This window comes from Oncorhynchus mykiss, chromosome 6 (assembly GCF_057628025.1).
Source record: "Oncorhynchus mykiss isolate SJ-2025 chromosome 6, ASM5762802v1, whole genome shotgun sequence".
Taxonomy (NCBI): domain Eukaryota; kingdom Metazoa; phylum Chordata; class Actinopteri; order Salmoniformes; family Salmonidae; genus Oncorhynchus; species Oncorhynchus mykiss.
In genome coordinates, this window is record NC_143027.1 from 6,017,847 (window position 1) to 6,043,962 (window position 26,116).

At 43.3% G+C, this 26,116-nt stretch overlaps 1 protein-coding gene across 1 annotated transcript; it reads left to right on the top strand.

Moving 5' to 3' along the window:
- LOC118964812 (uncharacterized) lies at nt 1-26,116 on the top strand. The gene is made up of 9 exons (XM_090239236.1): nt 1-323; nt 498-524; nt 3,297-3,629; nt 15,119-15,193; nt 15,462-17,177; nt 17,363-17,431; nt 17,558-17,632; nt 23,811-23,882; nt 24,144-26,116. Exons 2-9 carry the CDS (start codon nt 503-505, stop codon nt 25,469-25,471), a joined length of 3,690 nt encoding a protein of 1,229 aa, XP_090095362.1. The 5' UTR covers nt 1-323; nt 498-502; the 3' UTR covers nt 25,472-26,116.

Below are 26,116 nucleotides of genomic sequence, written 5' to 3' on the forward strand. Positions count from 1 at the left end.
TTCTCAGACTGTAACTAACCTTATGCCTAACCTTAAACCTAAATTAAGATCAGAAATGTACATTTTAGTTTTCATGACATTTTATGATAGGCCTGTAGACAATTTAGACTTTGTGACTGGGTTTTCTAATAACTAGAGAGGCTGGGGGGAGGAGTTTACTCCAAATACCTGTACAAAGGGGAAAGTTGTGTCTCAGTATAGGACTGAGGTGTAGATTGTTCTGTAAAAACGTGTAGAAATGCACATATAGTGACTATTAGAGTGGTTATGGATTTAAATCAACTATTTTGAGTGTGAAGTGGAGGACGTGAAGACCAGTAAAGGTAAGAGGAGATCTCAGTATATTTCACTTTCCAAACTAGACACAACAGTCCTGTTTTAAAACAATGAGGACTGGAGAACGAGGAAGTGATGTTTGTATCTGTGTGATTGAGCAAAAGAGAGAATTTGATGAAAGGTAATGATGTAAATATGAATGTTTTCTCTTTTTATTGCAGTTAATATGGCAGAGTCCAGAGTTCATAGTAAGTCACCATGCTATAATTAATGATGAACTTTTATTTCATGTATCTGGGAGAACAGAACTAAACCAACTATTGAAAATGAAATGTGTTTGTAGTTTTATTTGTCTTTATGTGTAAATGTGTGTCAGGATGAAATGTGTTTGTAACATGAGGAGTTGTAGCTGAGTTTGTGTCTGTGAGAAACAGCTCTACTGCTCCACAGTGACCTCTCCCTCCAAACATCTCTTTATTATAGAACCCATTTAATCCAGTCTGACACAATATGGAAGAAAATCAACCTTTTGTACTTTACTGGCTCTAGAGAAGTTAAAGTTGTACATTTCAACAAATAAGTTGTTTTCCTGAGTGGAGCAGCTGTCTATGGTGCTGTGTCTCAGTGTGAGAGGTGTCTCTACAGACTCTGGTTCAATTCCAGGCTGTATCACAACTTCCCATGATTGGGTGTCCCATAGGGGTGGAGGACAATTTGTTTGTCTGGGGTAGGCTGTCATTGTAAATAAGAACTTGTTCTGAACTGACTTGCCTCGGTAAATAAATAAAATATGTATCCAGAGCCATTAGGATTAAGTGCCTTGCTCAAGGGCTTATCAACACATGTTATCCTAGTTTCCTCAGGGACTCAAAACAGCGACGTTTGGGTTACTGGCCCAAGTGCTCAGCTTCCTGACAAACATGTCTGACTAATGGGAAAATACAGTGCCTCTAATTTATTATAAAATGTATAATTTATTTTAGATATGCCTGTATCTGTACTTGATAGTATACATTTGAGGGTATTGGCATGTGGGTGTTAGGGTTAGGGCATGGGGGTAACAGGGCTGGGGTGTGTGGGTCATTGAGTTTAGGTGTGTGGGTAAGTGGGCTGAGGTATATAGATATTGAGGTTGAGGAATAGGGGTAACAGGACTGGGGTGTGTGGGTCATTGAGTTTAGGTGTGTGGGTAAGTGGGCTGAGGTATATAGATATTGAGGTTGAGGAATAGGGGTAACAGGACTGGGGTGTGTGGGTCATTGAGTTTAGGTGTGTGGGTAAGTGGGCTGAAGTATATAGATATTGAGGTTGAGGAATAGGGGTAACAGGACTGGGGTGTGTGGGTCATTGAGTTTAGGTGTGTGGGTAAGTGGGCTGAGGTATATAGATATTGAGGTTGAGGAATAGGGGTAACAGGGCTGGGGTGTGTGGGTCATTGAGTTTAGGTGTGTGGGTAAGTGGGCTGAGGTATATAGATATTGAGGTTGAGGAATAGGGGTCACAGGACTGGGGTGTGTGGGTCATTGAGTTTAGGTGTGTGGGTAAGTGGGCTGAGGTATATAGATATTGAGGTTGAGGAATAGGGGTAACAGGACTGGGGTGTGTGGGTCATTGAGTTTAGGTGTGTGGGTAAGTGGGCTGAGGTATATAGATATTGAGGTTGAGGAATAGGGGGAACAGGACTGGGGTGTGTGGGTCATTGAGTTTAGGTGTGTGGGTAAGTGGGCTGAGGTATATAGATATTGAGGTTGAGGAATAGGGGGAACAGGACTGGGGTGTGTGGGTCATTGAGTTTAGGTGTGTGGGTAAGTGGGCTGAGGTATATAGATATTGAGGTTGAGGAATAGGGGTAACAGGGCTGGGGTGTGTGGGTCATTGAGTTTAGGTGTGTGGGTAAGTGGGCTGAGGTATATAGATATTGAGGTTGAGGAATAGGGGTAACAGGACTGGGGTGTGTGGGTCATTGAGTTTAGGTGTGTGGGTAAGTGGGCTGAGGTATATAGATATTGAGGTTGAGGAATAGGGGTAACAGGACTGGGGTGTGTGGGTCATTGAGTGTAGGTGTGTGGGTAAGTGGGCTGAGGTATATAGATATTGAGGTTGAGGAATAGGGGGAACAGGACTGGGGTGTGTGGGTCATTGAGTTTAGGTGTGTGGGTAAGTGGGCTGAGGTATATAGATATTGAGGTTGAGGAATAGGGGTAACAGGACTGGGGTGTGTGGGTCATTGAGTTTAGGTGTGTGGGTAAGTGGGCTGAGGTATATAGATATTGAGGTTGAGGAATAGGGGTAACAGGACTGGGGTGTGTGGGTCATTGAGTTTAGGTGTGTGGGTAAGTGGGCTGAGGTATATAGATATTGAGGTTGAGGAATAGGGGTAACAGGACTGGGGTGTGTGGGTCATTGAGTTTAGGTGTGTGGGTAAGTGGGCTGAGGTATATAGATATTGAGGTTGAGGAATAGGGGTAACAGGACTGGGGTGTGTGGGTCATTGAGTTTAGGTGTGTGGGTAAGTGGGCTGAGGTATATAGATATTGAGGTTGAGGAATAGGGGTAACAGGACTGGGGTGTGTGGGTAAGTGGGCTGAGGTATATAGATATTGAGGTTGAGGAATAGGGGTAAATACCTGTTCATGTTATTATAGACAGAGGACTCTGTCACAACTGTGACCAAGAATAAAACATACTTTTTAATAAATAAATAATCAAAATGGATGACATGTTAGGCTACTAGCGACATAAGATTAGCATAGTGGCATGTCTGGGAAAGATGTGGGAACAAATGGGATAATATCATTCTAGATTGTAGCATCACATTCTTCTATGACATATAGACTTTCCTTCAAATGAATCTGTCTGTCTGGGATTGTGGGGGTTGTAGTTTAGAATTGACATGGTCCTGGTTGTTGTATGTCTGTTGTAGTTTTTAATTCAGATGTGTTTATAAATGTACTGAGAGGATTTGTGTTCCTGACACAGATGATGTCATTAAACATGAAATGTTCTCTCTTTCTGAACAGATCAGTTTAAACTCACCTCAGAAGACCATGTGTGGGCCGATGTTGGTGAAGAGGTCACACTCCCCTGTCACCTCTCACCTGACACCAGTGCTGTTGCCACGACGATCAGGTGGTTTAAAGGGACAGAGTGTATTTACCTGTATAAGAATGGCCAGGTGACAGAGAGGAGTGACTGTGAGGGCAGAGTGAGTCTGATCACCCAGGAGCTGGAGAGAGGCAACGTGTCTCTGAGGCTGAGAGACTTCAGGGAGTCAGATAGAGGAGTCTACATCTGTCAGGTCATCCATGGAGAACAGAAGGATGAGGCTGCAGTGAGTTTATTGGTCAGAGGAGGTAAGTGTTCTAGAACTCCAGGAATGTTTCTAAACACCTAAACAACAACAATAACAACCAGTCTCTTTCCCTGTACAGAACACTTGTACTTTCTCATGTAGGTAGGAGTTCATAGTAGGAGTTACAGATGAATAGACTAGATTCATTCTGAATATCAACTAGTTACAATGCATATTACCATCACTCTGAGCTTTGAGCTGGTCCTAAAGCATTAGAACCATTCCAACATTACTGTCATGTCCCTTGATTGTCATTAGTAAGTTTGATGTCCCAGTATGAATCATTCTGTGATGTTTAGACTGTTCCAATAGTAGCACTGCTTACATCCCTTTCCCTAGATGTACATTAGTAATGAATGTGATGAACAGTCATATCAATATGATGTATGGTATTTGATTGAATAATGTAATGTAACTGAAATTGGATTGAATGTAGTTGTAATAACTCATACATTTTGATGTACATTATCAATATTCATTCCTCTCCATCTTGGATAATGGATGATCAGGATCAATACCATAGTCCTCCCACTATATATCTGCCATGGAGGTCAATATTTCACATAGTCCTCCCACTATATATCTGCCATAGAGGTCAACATTTCACACACCAAAATGAAAATAGAATCAGTACATTAGTAATGAATGTGATGAACAGTCATTCCAATATGATGTATGGTATTTCATTAAATTATGTCATGAGACTGAAATTCAATGAACAATAATAACTAATGCATTCTGTTTTACATGATCATTATTCATGACTCTCCATCTTGGATAATGGATGATCAGCAAGCAGTGAGTATTTACTTATTTGTCTGTTTTGTTTATTGACAACCAATAACACAAGACAAATAACAGACCAGAGTGTTAATCTGATACTATAAAAACTACAGGCCTTGTGAACAGCAGTGTGTCTTCTTCAAGGCTACAAATTAAATCAGTTTCTTTACATTTATCAATACTCTCCCCAAATGTTCTCAAGGTAGGTTGGATTAAGATGTATAGATGTTCTTCAAATTATCCAGAATTTTCATATCATAGTTCTCCCGCAATATATCTGCCAAAGAGGTCAACATTTAACATATCCCTCCCACACAATATCTGTTGTAGAGCTCAACATTTTAGAGGGGTTGAGTTAAATGCGGAAGACACATCTCAGTTGAATACATTCAGTTGGACAACTGACTAGGTATCCTCCTTTCCTTTCCCTTTCACAATATATCTGCCATAGAGGTCAATATTTCACATAGTCCTCCCACTATATATCTGCTATAGAGGTCAATATTTCACATAGTCATCCCACTATATATCTGCCATAGAGGTCAACGATCCACACACCAAAAATAAAATAGAATCATCTTGAATTCAGCTTGATGTCTTATTATGAAGCATTCAGTCATTCTCAGACTGCTCACATAGTAGTGCTGCTTACATCCCTTTCCCTAGATGTACATTAGTAATGAATGTGATGAACAGTCATTCCAATATGATGTATGGTATTTCATTAAATTATGTAATGAGACAGAAATTCAATGAACAATAATAACTAATGCATTCTGTTTTACATGATCATTATTCATGACTCTCCATCTTGGATAATGGATGATCAGTACGGGGTGAGTAATTACTTATTTGTCTGTTTTGTTTATTGACAACCAATAACACAAGACAAAGAACAGACCAGAGTGTTAATCTGATACTATAAAAACTACAGGTCTTGTGAACAGCAGTGTGTCTTCTTCAAGGCTACAAATTAAATCAGTTTCTTTACATTTATCAAAACTCTCCCCAAATGTTCTCAAGGTAGGTTGGATTAAGATGTATAGATGTTCTTCAAATTATCCAGAATTTTACATCATAAATCTCCCACAATATATCTGCTATAGAGCTCAACATTTTACAATCCAAAAATAAAATGAAATCAGCTTGAATTCAGCTTGATGTCTTATTATGAGGCATTCAGTCATTCTCAGACTGCTCACATAGTAGTGCTGCTTACATCTCTTTCCCTAGATGTAAATTAGTAATGAATGTGATGAACAGTCATTCCAATATGATGTATGGTATTTCATAAAATGATGTAATGAGACAGAAATTCAATGAACAATAATAACTAATGCATTCTGTTTTATATGATCATTATTCATGACTCTCCATCTTGGATAATGGATGATCAGCAAGCAGTGAGTATTTACTTATTTGTCTGTTTTGTTTATTGACAACCAATAACACAAGACAAATAACAGACCAGAGTGTTAATCTGATACTATAAAAACTACAGGCCTTGTGAACAGCAGTGTGTCTTCTTCAAGGCTACAAATTAAATCAGTTTCTTTACATTTATCAATACTCTCCCCAAATGTTCTCAAGGTTGGTTGGATTAAGATGTATAGATGTTCTTCAAATTATCCAGAATTTTCATATCATAGTTCTCCCGAAATATATCTGCCAAAGAGGTCAACATTTAACATATCCCTCCCACACAATATCTGTTGTAGAGCTCAACATTTTAGAGGGGTTGAGTTAAATGCGGAAGACACATCTCAGTTGAATACATTCAGTTGGACAACTGACTAGGTATCCCCCTTTCCTTTCCCTTTCACAATATATCTGCCATGGAGGTCAATATTTCACATAGTCCTCCCACAATATATCTGCTATAGAGGTCAATATTTCACATAGTCCTCCCACTATATATCTGCTATAGAGGTCAATATTTCACATTGTCCTCCCACTATATATCTGCTATAGAGGTCAATATTTCACATAGTCCTCCCAATATATATCTGCCATTGAGGTCAACATTTCACATAGTCCTCCCACTATATATCTGCTATAGAGGTCAATATTTCACATTGCCCTCCCACTATATATCTGCTATAGAGGTCAATATTTCACATAGTCCTCCCACTACATATCTGCTATAGAGGTCAATATTTCACATAGTCCTCCCACTATATATCTGCCATAGAGGTCAATATTTCACATAGTCATCCCACTATATATGTGCATTAGAGGTCAACGATCCACACACCAAAAATAAAATAGAATCATCTTGAATTCAGCTTGATGTCTTACTATGAAGCATTCAGTCATTCTCAGACTGCTCACATAGTAGTGCTGCTTACATCCCTTTCCCTAGATGTACATTAGTAATGAATGTGATGAACAGTCATTCCAATATGATCTATGGTATTTCATTAAATTATGTAATGAGACTGAAATTCAATGAACAATAATAACTAATGCATTCTGTTTTACATGATCATTATTCATGACTCTCCATCTTGGATAATGGATGATCAGCATTAGGTGAGTAATTACTTATTTGTCTGTTTTGTTTATTGACAACCAATAACACAAGACAAAGAGCAGACCAGAGTGTTAATCTGATACTATAAAAACTACAGGCCTTGTGAACAGCAGTGTGTCTTCTTCAAGGCTACAAATTAAATCAGTTTCTTTACATTTATCAATACTCTCCCCAAATGTTCTCAAGGTAGGTTGGATTAAGATGTATAGATGTTCTTTAAATTACCCAGAATTTTATATCATAGACCTCCCACAATATATCTGCCATAGAGGTCAATAATTCACATAGTTCTCCCACAATATATCTGCTATAGAGGTCAATATTTCACATAGCCCTCGCACAATATATCTGCTATAGAGGTCAATATTTCACACTCCAAAGTTGTTAAGAAAATTATGTTCTCAATGTTCATAAACTGACCTTCAATTAAACTACTCGGTCTGTTTCCAAGAATTTGTAAGGTTCTTGTTGAAATGAAACAGACAGAGGCCAGTCTACAATAGTCAGCAACGATTATTTACGAGAGCTCTACTTAGTTGTACAAAACCATTTATTTTATACTTGGCTTCTTACGCACATACATACACACACAACATTAGGTATCCAACGCACCCCCCGTCCTGCTACCCAGCTGAGAGAGATTAGGGAAGGCCACGAAAAACACTCCCCATCCTCCCTCAAGATAGGGGGGCCCTGGGAAGTACGTCCTTTCCTTTCCACCATCTCCCAGAGGCCCCATATCCAAGGTCTGCATGAGAATTCTGCTAAGACAGTCTGTGTTTGAGACACCCAGACACCACATTATCTATATTGTTTTACTCTAATTCTGACTAGAATTACACATTTATTGATTATAATTTTATACATTCTAATCAATTCCATAAAATCATGCAGGGGGAGGGTGGAATACTGTTAATTATAATCCTATGTTAAATGTATACATCATTTAGTCATTATTCATCAAATTCACAACCAAAATTAACATGGAATCAGCTTGAATTCAGTTTGATGTCCCAATATGAATCATTCTGTGATGTTTAGACTGTTCCAATAGTAGCACTGCTTACATCCCTTTCCCTAGATGTACATTAGTAATGAATGTGATGAACAGTCATTCCAATATGATGTATGGTATTTCATTAAATTATGTAATGAGACAGAAATTCAATGAACAATAATAACTAATGCATTCTGTTTTACATGATCATTATTCATGACTCTCCATCTTGGATAATGGATGATCAGGACGACGTGAGTAATTACTTATTTGTCTGTTTTGTATAAATACAACCAATAACACAAGACAAAGAACAGACCAGAGTGTTAATCTGATACTATAAAAACTACAGGCCTTGTGAACAGCAGTGTGTCTTCTTCAAGGCTACAAATTAAATCCGTTTCTTTACATTTATCAATACTCTCCCCAAATGTGCTCAAGGTAGGTTGGATTAAGATGTATAGATGTTCTGTAAATTACCCAGAATTTTATATCATAGTCCTCGCACAATATATCTGCTATAGAGGTCAACATTTCACACTCCAAAGTTGTTAAGAGAATTATGTTCTCAATGTTCATAAACTGACCTTCAATTAAACTACTCGGTCTGTTTCCAAGAATTTGTAAGGTTCTTGTTGAAATGAAACAGACAGAGGCCAGTCTACAATAGTCAGCAACGATTATTTACGAGAGCTCTACTTAGTTGTACAAAACCATTTATTTTATACTTGGCTTCTTACGCACATACACACACACACACAACATTAGGTATCCAACGCACCCCCCGTCCTGCTACCCAGCTGAGAGAGATTAGGGAAGGCCACGAAAAACACTCCCCATCCTCCCTCAAGATAGGGGGGCCCTGGGAAGTACGTCCTTTCCTTTCCACCATCTCCCAGAGGCCCCATATCCAAGGTCTGCATGAGAATTCTGCTAAGACAGTCTGTGTTTGAGACACCCAGACACCACATTATCTATATTGTTTTACTCTAATTCTGACTAGAATTACACATTTATTGATTATAATTTTATACATTCTAATCAATTCCATAAAATCATGCAGGGGGAGGGTGGAATACTGTTAATTATAATCCTATGTTAAATGTATACATCATTTAGTCATTATTCATCAAATTCACAACCAAAATTAACATGGAATCAGCTTGAATTCAGTTTGATGTCCCAGTATGAATCATTCTGTGATGTTTAGACTGTTCCAATAGTAGCACTGCTTACATCCCTTTCCCTAGATGTACATTAGTAATGAATGTGATGAACAGTCATGTCACGCCCTGGTCGAAGTATTTTGTGTTTATCTTCATGTATTGGGTCAGGCCAGGGTGTGGCATGGGGTTTTTGTATTGTGGTGTGTTTTGTCTTGGGGTTTTGGTATATATTGGGATTGTAGCTAGTGGGGTGATCTAGCAGAGTCTATGGCTGTCTGGAGTGGTTCTCAATCAGAGGCAGGTGTTTATCGTTGTCTCTGATTGGGAACCATATTTAGGCAGCCATATTCTTTGGTTGTTTTGTGGGTGATTGTCCTTAGTGTCTTGATGTCCTTATGCTGTGTTAGTTTACACTAGTATAGGCTGTTTCGGTTTTCGTCACGTCTATTGGTTTGTAGTGTTTTGTATTTAGATTTGTGTTACGTTTGTTCATTAAACATGGATCACAATCTACACACTGCATTTTGGTCCGACTCTCCTTCACATACAGAAAACCGTTACAGAATCACCCACCACAAACGGACCAAGCAGCGTGTCAACAGGCAGGAGCCACAGGAGAAGCAACAAAGGCGCAATGAGGATTGGACATGGGACGATATATTGGATGGCAAGGGTTGCTACACATGGGAGGAGATCCTGGTGGGAAAGGATCGCCTCCCATGGGACCAGGTGGAGGCAGCGAGGAGAGCAGAGGCAGCCGGAGAGAGGAGACGGCGATATGGGGGAACACGGTTGGCAAGGAAGCCCGAGAGTCAGCACCAAAAATGTATTGGGGGGGCTCACAGGGAGTAGAGCTACGCCAGGTAGGAGACCTGCACAAACTCCCTGTGCTTACCGGGGGGCTAGAGAGACCGGGCAGGTACCGTGTTATGCAGTGGTGCACATGGTGTCCCCAGTGCAGGTGCATAGCCCGGTGCGGTATATTCCAGCTCCTCATATCGGCCGGGCTAGAGTGGGCATCGAGCCAGGTAAGGTTGGGCAGGCTCGGTGCTCAAGAGCTCCAGTGCACCTGCACGGTCCGGTCTATCCAGTACCACCTCCACACCCCAGCCCTCCGGTAGCAGCTCCAGGCTTCCTGTGCGTGTCCTCGGTCTAGTACCACCAGTACCAGCACCACGCATCAGGCCTACAGTGCGCCTCGCTTCTCCAGCGCTGTCGGAGCCTTTCTCCTCTCCTGCGCTGCTGAAGTCTCCCGCCTGTTCAGCGCAGCCAGAGCCTTCCTCCTCTACTGCGCTGCTGGAGTCTCCTGCCTGTTCAGCGCAGCCAGAGCTGCCAGCCTGCATAGAGCAGCCAGAGCTGCCAGTCTGCATGGAGCTGCCAGTCTGCATGGAGCTGCCAGTCTGCATGGAGCTGCCAGAGCTGTCAGTCTGCATGGAGCAGCCAGAGCTGTCAGTCTGCATGGAGCAGCCAGAGCTGTCAGTCTGCATGAAGCAGCCAGAGATGCCAGTCTGCAAGGAGCTGCCAGTCTGCAAGGAGCTGCCAGTCTGCAAGGAGCTGCCAGTCTGAAAGGAGCTGCCAGTCTGCAAGGAGCTGTCTGTCTGCACGGAGCCGCCAGAGCTGTCAGCCTACATGGAGCCGCCAGAGCTGTCAGCCTACATGGAGCAGCCAGAGCCGCCAGTCAGCGTGGAGAAGCCAGAGCCGCCAGTCAGCATGGAGCAGCCAGATCTTTCAGTCTGCCAGGATCCGCCAGTCAACCAGACTCTTCCAGATCCGCCAGTCAACCAGACTCTTCCAGATCCGCCAGTCAACCAGACTCTTCCAGATCCGCCAGTCAACCAGACTCTTCCAGATCTGCCAGTCGGCCGGGATCTGCCAGTCGGCCGGTATCCGCTAGTCGGCCAGGATCCGCCAGATCCGCCAGTCAGCCAGGATCTACCAGCCAGGATCTGGTAGATCTATCTACCTGCCTGAGCTTCCTCTCACTCTCGAGCCTCCTCTCACTCCCGAGCTTCCTCTCACTCCCGAGCTTCCTCTCACTCCCGAGCTTCCTCTCACTCCCGAGCTGCCCTTCAGTCCTGATCTGCTCCTCAGTCCAGTGGGATTCTGGGTGAGGACTACTAGGCCATGGTTGGCGGCGAGGGTGGACTATCCAGGGACGCGAGGAGAGGGGACAAAGACGTTGACTGAGTGGGGTCCACTTCCCGCGCCGGAGCCGCCACCATGGACAGACGCCCACCCGGACCCTCCCTGTTGTTTTGCGGTGCGTTCGGGAGTCCGCACCTTAGGGGGGGGGGGGTTCTGTCACGCCCTGGTCGAAGTATTTTGTGTTTATCTTCATGTTTGGGTCAGGCCAGGGTGTGGCATGGGGTTTTTGTATTGTGGTGTGTTTTGTCTTGGGGTTTTGGTATATATTGGGATTGTAGCTAGTGGGGTGATCTAGCAGAGTCTATGGCTGTCTGGAGTGGTTCTCAATCAGAGGCAGGTGTTTATCGTTGTCTCTGATTGGGAACCATATTTAGGCAGCCATATTCTTTGGTTGTTTTGTGGGTGATTGTCCTTAGTGTCTTGATGTCCTTATTCTGTGTTAGTTTACACTAGTATAGGCTGTTTCGGTTTTCGTCACGTCTATTGGTTTGTAGTGTTTTGTATTTAGATTAGTGTTACGTTTTTTCATTAAACATGGATCGCAATCTACACGCTGCATTTTGGTCCGACTCTCCTTCACATACAGAAAACCGTTACAAGTCATTCCAATATGATGTATGGTATTTCATTAAATTATGTAATGAGACTGAAATTCAATGAACAATAATAACTAATGCATTCTGTTTTACATGATCATTATTCATGACTCTCCATCTTGGATAATGGATGATCAGGACGACGTGAGTAATTACTTATTTGTCTGTTTTGTATAAAGACAACCAATAACACAAGACAAAGAACAGACCAGAGTGTTAATCTGATACTATAAAAACTACAGGCCTTGTGAACAGCAGTGTGTCTTCTTCAAGGCTACAAATTAAATCAGTTTCTTTACATTTATCAACACTCTCCCCAAATGTTCTCAAGGTAGGTTGGATTAAGATGTATAGATGTTCTGTAAATTACCCAGAATTTTATATCATAGTCCTTGCACAATATATCTGGCATAGAGGTCAACATTTCACACTCCAAAGTTAAGAGAATTATGTTCTCAATGCTCATAAACTGACCTTCAATTAAACTACTCGGTCTGTTTCCAAGAATTTGTAAGGTTCTTGTTGAAATGAAACAGACAGAGGCCAGTCTACAATAGTCAGCAACGATTATTTACGAGAGCTCTACTTAGTTGTACAAAACCATTTATTTTATACTTGGCTTCTTACGCACATACATACACACACAACATTAGGTATCCAACGCACCCCCCGTCCTGCTACCCAGCTGAGAGAGATTAGGGAAGGCCACGAAAAACACTCCCCATCCTCCCTCAAGATAGGGGGGCCCTGGGAAGTACGTCCTTTCCTTTCCACCATCTCCCAGAGGCCCCATATCCAAGGTCTGCATGAGAATTCTGCTAAGACAGTCTGTGTTTGAGACACCCAGACACCACATTATCTATATTGTTTTACTCTAATTCTGACTAGAATGACACATTTATTGATTATCATTTTATACATTCTAATCAATTCTATAAAATCATGCAGGGGGAGGGTGGAATACTGTTAATTATAATCCTATGTTAAATGTATACATCATTTAGTCATTATTCATCAAATTCACAACCAAAATTAACATGGAATCAGCTTGAATTCAGTTTGATGTCCCAGTATGAATCATTCTGTGATGTTTAGACTGTTCCAATAGTAGCACTGCTTACATCCCTTTCCCTAGATGTACATTAGTAATGAATGTGATGAACAGTCATATCAATATGATGTATGGTATTTGATTGAATAATGTAATGTGACTGAAATAGGATAGAATGTAGTTGTAATAACTCATACATTTTGTTATACATTATCAATATTCATTCCTCTCCATCTTGGATAATGGATGATCAGGATCAATACCATAAACCTCCAACAATATATCTGACATTGAGGTCAATATTTCACACACCAAAATGAAAATAGAATCAGCTTGAATTCAGCTTGATGTCTTATTATGAAGCATTCAGTCATTCTCAGACTGCTCACATAGTAATGCTGCTTACATCCCTTTCCCTAGATGTACATTAGTAATGAATGTGATGAACAGTCATATCAATATGATGTATGGTATTTTATTAAATTATGTCATGAGACAGAAATTCAATGAACAATAATAACTAATGCACTCTGTTTTACATGATCATTATTCATGACTCTCCATGTTCGGATAATGGATGATCAGTACAACGTGAGTAATTACTTATTTGTCTGTTTTGTTAACTAACAACCAATAACACAAGACAAAGGACAGACCAGAGTGTTAATCTGATACTATAAAAACTACAGGTCTTGTGAACAGCAGTGTGTCTTCTTCAAGGATACAAATTAAATCAGTTTCTTTACATTTATCAAAACTCTCCCAAAATGTTCTCAAGGTAGGTTGGATTAAGATGTATAGATGTTCTTCAAATTATCCAGAATTGTCATTTAGTCCTCCCACTATATATCTGCTATAGAGGTCAACGATCCACACACCAAAAATAAAATAGAATCATCTTGAATTCAGCTTGATGTCTTATTATGAAGCATTCAGTCATTCTCAGACTGCTCACATGTTAGCACTGCTAACATCCCTTTCCCTAGATGTACATTAGTAATGAATGTGATGAACAGTCATTCCAATATGATGTATGGTATTTTATTAAATTATGTAATGAGACAGAAATTCAATGAACAGTAATAACTAATGCATTCTGTTTTACATGATCATTATTCATGACTCTCCATCTTGGATAATGGATGATCAGCATTAGGTGAGTAATTACTTATTTGTCTGTTTTGTTTATTGACAACCAATAACACAAGACAAAGAACAGACCAGAGTGTTAATCTGATACTATAAAAACTACAGGCCTTGTGAACAGCAGTGTGTCTTCTTCAAGGCTACAAATTAAATCTGTTTCTTTACATTTATCAATACTCTCCCCAAATGTTCTCAAGGTAGGTTGGATTAAGATGTATTGATGTTCTTCAAATTATCCAGAATTTCAGATCATAGATCTCCCACAGACTTATATCTTATATAGACTTATATCTTATATAGAGGTCAACATTTCACACTCCAAAATTAACATGGAATCATCTTGAATTCAGTTTGATGTCCCAGTATGAATCATTCTGTGATGTTTAGACTGTTCCAATAGTAGCACTGCTAACATCCCTTTCCCTAGATGTACATTAGTAATGAATGTGAACAGACAGTCATATCTATATGATGTATGGTATTTCATTAAATTATGTAATGAGACAGAAATTCAATGAACATTAATAACTAATCCATTCTGTTTTACATGATCATTATTCATGACTCTCCATCTTGGATAATGGATGATCAGTACGGGGTGAGTAATTACTTATTTGTCTGTTTTGTTTATTGACAACCAACAAGACAAAAGAACAGACCAGAGTGTTAATCTGATACTATAAAAACTACAGGCCTTGTGAACAGCAGTGTGTCTTCTTCAAGGCTGCAAATTAAATCAGTTTCTTTACATTTATCAATACTCTCCCCAAATGTTCTCAAGGTAGGTTGTATTATGATGTCATATGTTCTTCACATTCTACTGAATGTATATTCTATAGAACCCTGCCTCCTGACACAATATCCTGTATCTGACATAGAGCCCAATGCTGGTTATCACAAACAATGACAATAATCATTTGATCAGAGAAAGACCAATAACAAAACAACATTATTTATGAAGTGCCTACATGAGGGAGGCTTGAGTGACAGGATACATCTGATTGGTCCTGTTTGTTCTGTATATAGTGATGTCGTCTACCACACAGAACTCACCTCTCTGTTTTACACCATAGTCTCAGGATCACGGTATTTACAACATGAGACCCAGGAGAACAAGCTGAAGAGGGAGGCATCAGCTGGTGAGCTTGGTAAGTATGAGAGAGTCTGGAGGAGAGAGGATTGAATCAGGGAACATGAGTGATGTCATTCAGTTTCAGACTAATTCATTTGTAACGTATCACATAGTCAATAGACCAGTTGATGATTGGTTCAGCTCAGATAACTGTTGACTGGAGAAAATAATTACTAATAATTGTACCACCTCCATCAAATGATAATGTCTTTATAGACATACTATTGAATGAATTCATACATTTCTTATTCAAACCACCAATTAAATATGTTAATTGCTCTCAGAGTTGAAGATGGAAAAAGAATTAAAAAATAAATTAAGACAGGAGATGATGAAACAACTAAAGGAGAAAGACACACAGCTCGATGATATGACCCAGGAAGTGAGAGAGAAAGAGAGACTCCTGGAGGAGAAGAACCAGATAATGGAACAGAGGGAGAAACTATTAGAAGAGAAAGAAAACCAACTGGAAGAGAAAGACAAGCAACTAAAGGATAGAGACATTCAACTAGAGGACAGAGACCACAGACTGGGAGATGAAGACAAGCAACTAAAGGATAGAGACATTCAACTAGAGGACAGAGACCACAGACTGGGAGATGAAGACAAGGAACTAAAGGATAGAGACATTCAACTAGAGGACAGAGACCACAGACTGGGAGAGAAGGACACACTACTGGAAGAGAGAGACAAACTACTGAAGGATAGAGACATTCAACTAGAGGCTCTTAGAAAGAACCTGCAGGACAAGAACAGCCAAGTAGAGAACTTCAGAGTCCTACTGCAGGAAAAATACCTTCAACTAGAGGACAGGAACCACAGACTGGGAGAGAAGGACAGACTACTAGAAGAGAGAGACAAACTACTGGAGGGAAAAGATCTTCACCTAGAGGACAGAAACTATAGACTGGGAGAGAAGGACAGACTACTGGAAGAGAGAGACAAACTACTGAAGGAAAAAGACCTTCAACTAGAGGACAGGAACTATCGACTGGGAGAGAAGGACAGACTACTGGAAGAGAGAGACAAACTACTGAAGGAAAAAGACCTTCAACTAGAGGACAGGAACTATCGACTGGGAGAGAAGGACAGACTACTGGAAGAGAGAGACAAACTACTGAAGGGAAAATACCTTCAACTAGAGGACAGCAACCACAGACTGGGAGAGAAGGACAGACTACTGGAAGAGAAAGAGGACCAACTAAAGGAAAAGGACCTTCAACTAGAAGACAGGAACCACAGACTGGGAGAGAAGGACAGACTACTGGAAGAGAAAGAGAACCAACTAAAGGAAAAAGACCTTCAACTAGAAGACAGGAACCACAGACTGGGAGAGAAGGACAAACTACTGGAAGAGAAAGAGAACCAACTAAAGGAAAAAGACCTTCAACTAGAAGACAGGAACCACAGACTGGGAGAGAAGGACAGACTACTGGAAGAGAAAGAGAACCAACTAAAGGAAAAATACCTTCAACTAGAAGACAGAAACCACAGACTGGGAGAGAAGGACAAACTACTGGAAGAGAAAGAGGACCAACTAAAGGAAAAATACCTTCAACTAGAGGACAGGAACCACAGACTGGGAGAGAAGGACAAACTACTTGAAGAGAGAGACAAACTACTTGAAGAGAGAGACAAACTACTTGAAGAGAGAGACAAAGAACTGGAAGAGAGGAGACAGGAACTAAAAGAGAGGAGACAGGAAGTAGAAGAGAGGATACAGGAAGTAGAAGAGAAAGACAACCTACTCGAGGAGAGAGAGAAGCAGTTAAAGGAAAGAGACAAACTACTGGAAGAGAGAGACAAACTACTGGAACTACTGGAAGAGAGAGACAAAGTACTGGAGGGAAAAGGAAATGAACTAGAAGAGAGGAGACAGGAAGTAGAAGAGAGGAGACAGGAAGTAGAAGAGAAAGACAACCTACTAGAGGAGAGAGAGAAGCAGTTAAAGGAGAGAGACAAACAGGTGGAGGATGTCAACAATGAAAATGCTGAACTGGGTAAGATTATTCACACCATTAATACATTTAGTCTTCTGTACTTTCCTCAATTCTCAGGTTATTGTCGACTCTCCACTGAGTTGTGAATATTGTTGTACATCACTTCATACTTTCCCTCTGCATCATATTTCTGTCTAAAGTCTTTAACACAGAATTCAGATCCTAGTCCTCCTTTGTTATTTCAGCTCAACAGATATGTGATGTGAAGACTGAGGTAGAGAGACTGAGAAGAGAGATCTCAGCCCAGATGACTGGTGAGTGACATATGTGATACTTAACATTTCAGTAGAAACCCAGAACTCCCCTTCAGTAGGTCTATGTGCCTTCGTGTGTCACTGAGGTAAATGTTCTCATTCTAAATGGTTGTTCTGTTATTTTAGAACATGGAGAGACGTCAGATACAGGTTCCATCCTCCCAGTCAGGAGGAGACACAGCATGGAGTTTCCTCCACTTAGTGAGTTATCAATATTGTCCTGTTGTCTTCTACTGTTTCTAGTCTATAGTGACCATCCTTCACTTAGTGAGTTATCAATATTGTCCTGTTGTCTCCTACTGTTTCTAGTCTATAGTGAACCATCCTCCACTTAGTGAGTTATCAATATTGTGTCACGATCTTTCAAAATCGAACCCAGAAGCAGACCAGGACAAGGAGAGTAGGAAGAAGGTGAGTATTTATTTACAAGTGAATGTGAATGGGTAGATATATCCAGGTGGCGTAGCGGGCAGCGGTGGTGAGTTGATGGGAGAAAATAGGTGGATCCAATGGGGTAGCGGAATTCTCCGACGACCAGGCGGGAATGGGGTAAATGATCCGGGTGAGTAACTGAAGACAGAACAAACGGAGGTAAGTTTAAGGCAAGCAATACGTAAAAAACAACAAAACAAATTCTATCCAACTTGAGGCTGATACTATGGCACAACATACTGTTCATGGCTAACGATCCGGCAGGAAATGGATGTCAGGTCAGAGCTTTTGAAGGAGAGAGATGATGATCAGGACAGGTGTGCAGATTACTGATGGGATACAGGTGCGGGTGAACATCGATCTCCCAAAAAGCTAATTCGCCCGGCAACCAGTCAGGGTGGGTTCCAGGACACCGGAAACACACTCCAGGACAGAAACACAGGCAAACACAGACTCAGGAAGCGGGATTCGTGACAGTACCCCCCCTCCGACGAACGCCACCGGGCGGACTACCTGGAGCGCCAGGGTGGAGGCGGTAGAAGTCACGAAGCAGGTCGTCATCAAGGATCTGACGCCGAGGAATCCAACTCCTCTCCTCTGGACCATATCCTTCCCAATCCACGAGATATTGGAAACCTCAACCCCGCCGTCTGGAATCCATTATGCTGCGCACCGTGTAGGCAGGACCACCTCCGATCATCCGAGGAGGAGGAGGACGAGGAGGAGGGGGCAACAGAGGACTGAGGAGAACCGGCTTGAGGCAGGAGACATGAAAGGTGGGGAGTACTCGAAGCGTTGCCGGCAACTTGAGTCAGACCACAACAGGGTTAATGATTCTCTCCACCACAAACGGACCAATGAACTTTGGTGACAGTTTCCTCGACTCAGTCCGTAGAGGAAGATTCCGTGTAGCCAACCAAACCTTATCTCCGATGGTATAAGCGGGAGCAGGAATATGGCGACGATTCGCCTGGATCTGATACCGGTCAGAAACTCTAAGGAGGACCTTCCTGGCCCGATGCCAGGTCCGGTGGCAACGACGAATGTGGGCCTGGACAGAAGGAACCGAAAGATCCCTCTCCTGAGAAGGAAACAAGGGAGGTTGGTATCCGTACAGGCATTGGAAGGGGGACATCCCAGTGGCAGATGAAGGAAGGGTATTATGGGCATACTCGACCCAGGGTAATTGAGATGACCAAGAGGTGGGATCAGAGGAGACAAGACAACGCAGCGTGGACTCTCTGGTTGGCTCTCTCCGCCTGACCATTAGATTGTGGGTGAAATCCAGAAGTGAGACTGACTGTAGCTTCAATGGCCAAACAGAAAGATCTCCAGACAGCAGAGGTAAACTGAGGACCACGGTCAGAAACAATGTCACTGGGCTATCTGTGGACCCTGAGAACCTCACTAACCAGGATCTCGGACGTCTCCGTGGCAGATGGAAGCTTGGAGAGAGGGACAAAATGAGCAAACTTGCTGAATCTGTCCACAATGGTCAGAATGACCGTGTTCCCAACAGAAGGGGGCAATCCCGTGACAAAATCCAGGGCCAGATGCGACCAAGGTCGCCGAGAAATAGGTAGGGGGTGAAGAAGCCCAGAGCTGGGCCGATTTGGTACTTTTATTCTGAGCACAAACAGGACATGCGGCAACAAACCTCCGGGTATCTTCTCCCATGGCAGGCCACCAAAATCGTCTGCGCAGTAGCGCCATAGTCCGAGCAACGCCAGGGTGACAAGCTATCTTGCTGACTTGGGACCACTGAAGAACAGCAGAACGGACCGACTCAGGCACGAACAACCGAAGGGCCGCCATCACATCCTCCTCAATCTTCCATGTAACAGCTCCCACGACAAGGTTCTGGGGAAGAATCGTCTCAGTCTTGGCCCCACTCTCATCCGTCTTGGAGAACATCCGGGACAAGGCGTCCGCTTTACCGTTCTTCGACCCAGGTCGGAACGTCAGGGAAAAATTGAAGCGTCCAAAAAACAAAGCCCACCTGGCCTGACGGGAGTTGAGACGTTTAGCCGATTGCACGTAAGCCAGATTCTTGTGGTCAGTCCAGACCACAAACGGTTGCTCCGCTCCCTCGAACCAGTGACGCCACTCCTCCAAGGCAAGCTTCACAGCGAGAAGCTCCCGGTTACCCACATCGTAGTTTCTCTCAGCTGGTGAAAGAAAACAAGTGTAGAAGGCGCAGGGATGGAGTTTACCGTCAGTGGAGCTACGCTGGGACAGGATGGCGCCCACCCCCACATCAGACGCGTCCACCTCAACAACAAACTGACGGGAAGTGTCAGGTTGAGAGAGAATCGGCGCGTTGGTGAATCGGCTCTTCAAGTTCAGAAATGCTCGGTCTGCCTCAGGAGTCCAACAGAAAATTCTGGTGCAAGACGTCAGAGCAGTTAAAGGGGCGGCCACCCGGCTGTAATCACGGATAAACCTCCGATAGAAGTTCGCAAATCCCAGGAATCTCTGGAGCTGCAATCTCGTACTGGGCCGGGCCCAATCCCGAACTGCCCAAATCTTCTCTTGGTCCATCTTGATCTCACCCCTGGAGATGATGTACCCGAGGAAGGATGTAGTGTGGGCGTGAAAATCACACTTCTCTGCCTTCACAAACAGACGGTTCTCCAATAACCGCTGCAGTACCTGCTTAACATGCTGGATGTGGCTGGAAAGCTCCTTGGAGAAAATCAGGATGTCATCCAGGTAAACGAACACAAACAGACCGATCATATCCTTCAGCACGTCATTCACCAAACTTTGGAACACTGCTGGAGCGTTGGAAAGTCCAAACGGCATCACCTGGTACTCGAAATGTCCCATAGGTGTATTGAATCCAGTCAACCACTCGTCCCCCTCTTTGATCCGAACCAGATGATACGCATTGCATAGATCAAGCTTCGTAAACACAGTAGCACCCTGTAAAGAATCGAAAGTGGAGCTCATCAAGGGCAAGGGGTACTTGTTCTTGACCGTAATATCATTCAACCCCCGATAATCAATACACGGTCGAAGAGAGCCATCCTTCTTACTCACAAAAAAAATCCAGCTCCCATGGGTGATGACGAGGGACGAATGAGACCTGCAGGAAGAGACTCCTTTATGTAGGTCTCCAGGGCTTCCCGCTCAGGTCGAGAAATACTGTATAACCGTCCCTTGGGAAAGGCAGCTCCAGGGAACAGCTTAATTGTACAATCATAAGGTCGGTGGGGAGGAAGTGACTGAGCTTTCTGCTTACTGAACACCTCACCCAACTCGTGATATGTTTCAGGAACCAGGGACAAATCAGGAGGAGCAGACTCACTGACCCGACTGGGGACAGCATGAGAACAGGAAGTCCTGAGGCAGTTAGCATGGCACTCAATGCTCCAACTAGTTACCTTACCAGTCACCCAATCGAACGAAGGATTGTGTTCACTTAGCCAGGGGTATCCAAGAACCAGAGGAACATGGGGGGAAGGCAAAATGAAAAAAGAAATAACCTCTGAATGATTCCCGACAACAACATCTTAACCGGTTCAGTCCTCATAGTGATCCGTGCCAGACTACTGCCGTTCAGAGTGGTTGCTTCAATGGCTTCCGGTAATTGCTCCTTGGAAAGCCCCAACTGTTCCACTAAGTCGGCATCAATGAAGCTGTCATCGGCACCTAAATCGATGAAAGCGTTAATCGCTAAACTCTGATTCTTATTTATGAGGGTAGCAGGAAAACGAGGTCTGACAGGGCTCTTGAGAGGTTGAAACTGGCTCGCTAACAAACCTCCCAAACTTAACGAGCCGAGCAGTTTAACGGGCGCTGAGGACAAATGGAGGTGTAATGTCCCGAGCTACCACAGTAGAGGCAGCTGTTGGTCTCACGTCTACGTTGGCGCTCGTCCTTAGTTAACCCGTGCCGCCCCACTTGCATAGGTTCAGGATCTGGCGGCAGGACTCCTCCACTAATCCCGTGTGAGGGAAAATGATCCGTTCTGGTCCACTTCCTGACCCGAATGGTAACCGAGTCTCAGATTGATTAGATGGACCCCACTGCTTCTCCCTCCTTCTCTCTCGGACTCTATTATCTACCCGAATAGCTAAGGTGACCAAACTATCTAGGTCACTAGGCTCTGGATAGGAGATCAGCTCGTCCTTGAGTTGCTCCGACAACCCCTGGTAAAAAAACGCGTGTAGTGATTCCTCATTCCAACCACTCTCCACAGCCAACGTCCTGAATTCTATCACAAAGTCTGCCACACTGCGAGCTCCTTGGCGAAGAGAGAACAAACGTTTAGCTGCGTCCTTACCTCGGACTGGATGGTCAAAAAGCTTTCTCATATCTGCCGTGAAACCCTGGTATGACGTCATGCATGTGTCCCGTCGTTCCCAAACAGCTGAAGCCCATTCCAGAGCTCTACCACGCAGCAGCTCAATAACAAAAGCTATCCTAGCCTTATCTGTGGCGTAAGAGTAGGGCTGCAGATCAAAAACTAACCCACACTGTAAAAGAAATTAACGGCATCCTCCCAGATCTCCCTCGTACTTCTCCGGTGTCGGAACCTTGGGCTCACGGAAGGAACCCGCTCCCGAATCGGCAGGTGAAATGGGTGAAACAGGTGGTGGATGATCCGCCGGCAACCTGAGCTGATCCTGGATACTCGTTAATCTATCCGATAAGTTCCGGATTGAACCCGCTATCTCGTGTAGCGCCGTGTTGTGTTGTCCCAACATCTTCTCCTGCTGGGTAATTGTATGGCAAACGGAGTCCAGGTCCGCTGGGTTCATCACTGGCCGGATCGTTCTGTCACGATCTTTCAAAATCGAACCCAGAAGCAGACCAGGACAAGAAGAGTAGGAAGAAGGTGAGTATTTATTTACAAGTGAATGTGAATGGGTAGATATATCCAGGTGGAGTTTCGGGCAGCGGTGGTGAGTTGATGGGAGAAAATAGGTGGATTCAATGGGGAAGCGGAATCCTCCGACAACCAGGCGGGAATGGGGTAAATGATCCGGGTGAGTAACTGAAGACAGAACAAACGGAGGTAAGTTTAAGGCAAGCAATACGTAAAAAACAACAAAACAAATTCTATCCAACTTGAGGCTGATACTATGGCACAACATACTGTTCATGGCTAACGATCCGGCAGGGAATGGATGTCAGGTCAGAGCTTTTGAAGGGGAGAGGTGATGATCAGGACAGGTGTGCAGATTACTGATGGGATACAGGTGCGGGTGAACATCGATCTCCCAAAAAGCTAATCCGCCCGGCAACCAGACAGGGTGCGTTCCAGGACACCGGAAACACACTCCAGGACAGAAACACAGGCAAACACAGACTCAGGAAGCGGGATTCGTGACATATTGTCCTGTTGTCTCCTACTGTTTCTAGTCTATAGTGGACCATCCTCCACTTAGCGAGTTATCAATATTGTCCTGTTGTCTCCTACTGTTTCTAGTCTATAGTGAACCATCCTCCACTTAGTGAGTAATCAATATTGTCTTGTTGTCTCCTACTGTTTCTAGTCTATAGTGGACCATCCTTCACTTAGTGAGTTATCAATATTGTCCTGTTGTCTCCTACTGTTTCTAGTCTATAGTGGACCATCCTTCACTTAGTGAGTTATCAATATTGTCATGTTGTCTCCTACTGTTTCTAGTCTATAGTGAACAATCCTCCACTTAGTGAGTTATCAATATTGTCATGTTGTCTCCTACTGTTTCTAGTCTATAGTGGACCATCCTTCCCTTAGTGAGTTATCAATATTGTCATGTTGTCTCCTACTGTTTCTAGTCTATAGTGAACCATCCTCCACTTAGTGAGTTATCAATATTGTCTCAAACTGTCATCAATCTTGATATTCTCTATTTTCTCCAATAATCTATATTTCACTATGATGTGTAATGTATTTGTAGTTGGTTTATACTATGTTTTAAATATGTCTCTGATGAGTCAGTATGTTGACCAGTTCTCTGTGGGGATACAGACCCCACACTTCCACTGAGGAGGAGACACAGCATGGAGTTACCTCCTCCATATAGTGAGTTATGGATGTAGATTATATTATATTAGACACTGTTGTACATCCTCCAGAGAGTGAGTTATGGATGTAGATTATATTATATTAGACACTGTTGTACATCCTCCATCTAGTGAGTTATGGATGTAGATGATATTATATTAGACACTGTTGTACATCCTCCATCTAGTGAGTTATGTATGTAGATTATATTATATTAGACACTGTTGTACATCCTCCAGAGAGTCAGGGTGTTGATCAGTGCTGTGTGTTGTGTTGCAGTGGGAGGAGAGAGCAGCAGTCCAGACTCCCCAGTGTCTCCCAGTGTGTCTGAGCTGAGACTGGTGCTGCTGGGGAGGACTGGGGCTGGGAGGAGTGCAGCAGGAAACACCATCCTGGGCAGAGAGGAGTTTGGGGCCCAGGCCAGCCCCTCTGCAGTGACCCAGAGGAGTAAGAGGAGAGAGGGGGACGTGTGTGGGAGACGGCTGGTGCTGGTGGACACTCCAGACTGGTTCTGTCCTGGACTCTCTCTGGAGGAGATGAGACAGGATGTGGGGCTCTGTGTCCGTCTGTCTGCCCCAGGACCCCACGCCTTCCTCCTGGTCATACCAGTGGAGCCCTCTAAGGGGGATGAGAGAGGGGTGCTGGAGAGAATGGAGGACATGTTTGGGGAGGGTTGTTGGGAACACACTGTGATTCTATTCACCCATGATGATGGCCTGAAAGAGCAGAGCATTGAGGAGTTTCTCCAAACAGGAAGTCAGGACCTCCAGCAGCTTGTAGAGAAAAGTGGGAGCAGGTACCACGTCCTCAACATTAAGGACAGGGACCACGGCACTCAGATATCAGAGCTCCTGGATCAGGTAGAGGAGATGGTGGCAGGAAACAGAGAGAGATTCTACAGCAGTCAGACCTACCAGGAGGCAGAGGACCAGGTTAGAGAGATGGAGGGAAACATCCAGAGAGAGAGAGGAGAGAGGAAACAGAGGGAGGAGAGAGACTTGAGAGAGAGGCTTCAGAAGGAGTTGCAGGACTCTCTGATAAAGATAGAGGGAGTGATCCAGGAACATGAGGGAGATATCAGAACACTCAGTGAAAGAACCAGTGAACTGGAGAGACAGGTGAAAGAAGAGAGGGATGAGAAGAAGAAAAGAGAGCTGGAGAGGGAGCTGAAGAGGGAGTCTGATAGGAGGGAGGAGATGGAGAGAAAGCAGGAGAGATTTAGAGAGAAGAGAGAGAATGAGAGGAGGGAGATGGAGGAGAGACACAGACAGGAGATGGAGAACTATGAAGGAGAGGCCAGAGTTGAAGCAGAGAGAAACCTGATGAAGATAGTCCTGCCTGAGTTACAGAGGAACATCATGATCTCACAGACAAAGATACAGAGGGAGTTCAGCAGACAGATGGAGGAGAAGAATAGACAGATGAAGGAGAAGGATAGAGAGATAAAGAGACTGAAACAGAACTCAGAGGAGGTGTATATAACCAGTGAGATGAGCAGGCAACATGCACAGCGAGAACCAATAGGAATTAGAGGAGGAAGAGACGGAAGAAGGATGAGTAGGATGAGACGACTGTTTTGTGTAGGGGTTAGAGAGGAGACCAGATAGAGACAACTGTTTTGTGTAGGGGTTAGAGAGGAGACTAGATAGAGACAACTGTTTTGTGTAGGGGTTTGAGAGGAGACCAGTTAGAGAGACAACTGTTTTGTGTAGGGGTTAGAGAGGAGACTAGTTAGAGACAACTTATGTGTAGGGGTTAGGAGGAGACTAGATAGAGACAACTGTTTTGTGTAGGGGTTAGAGAGGAGACCAGATAGAGAGAACCCTACTGTATTTCCCTCCACTGTGAGAGAAACATAGCAGTGTTATTATTTTACTACAGTCACACTGTTGTTTTCTATTTGCTGACCTTCATCAATCAAAGTTCATCTGCTATTGTTATGATGTTATGCTTCAAGTTGAAACCTTAAACGTATCTCTACAGTTCTCGCTAGTGGACAGACAGGCTACGCTCTGCTCACGTAGCATTTGGTTCAGGGTTCAGAGGTCACAGTGAAGGATTGATGAGTAATACATGTGTTTATTATGGTATGTTAGTTGAGCCCATTACCCAGTGGGTAGTAATCTGTGATGTGGATGTAGCTCACAGTTACCATGGTGATGTCTCATATTGATGCTGGGGATCTTTCCCAATGGAACTCTGATACCACATGAGACTGATATTGTTGAAATAAAATGTAACTTTGTAAAACA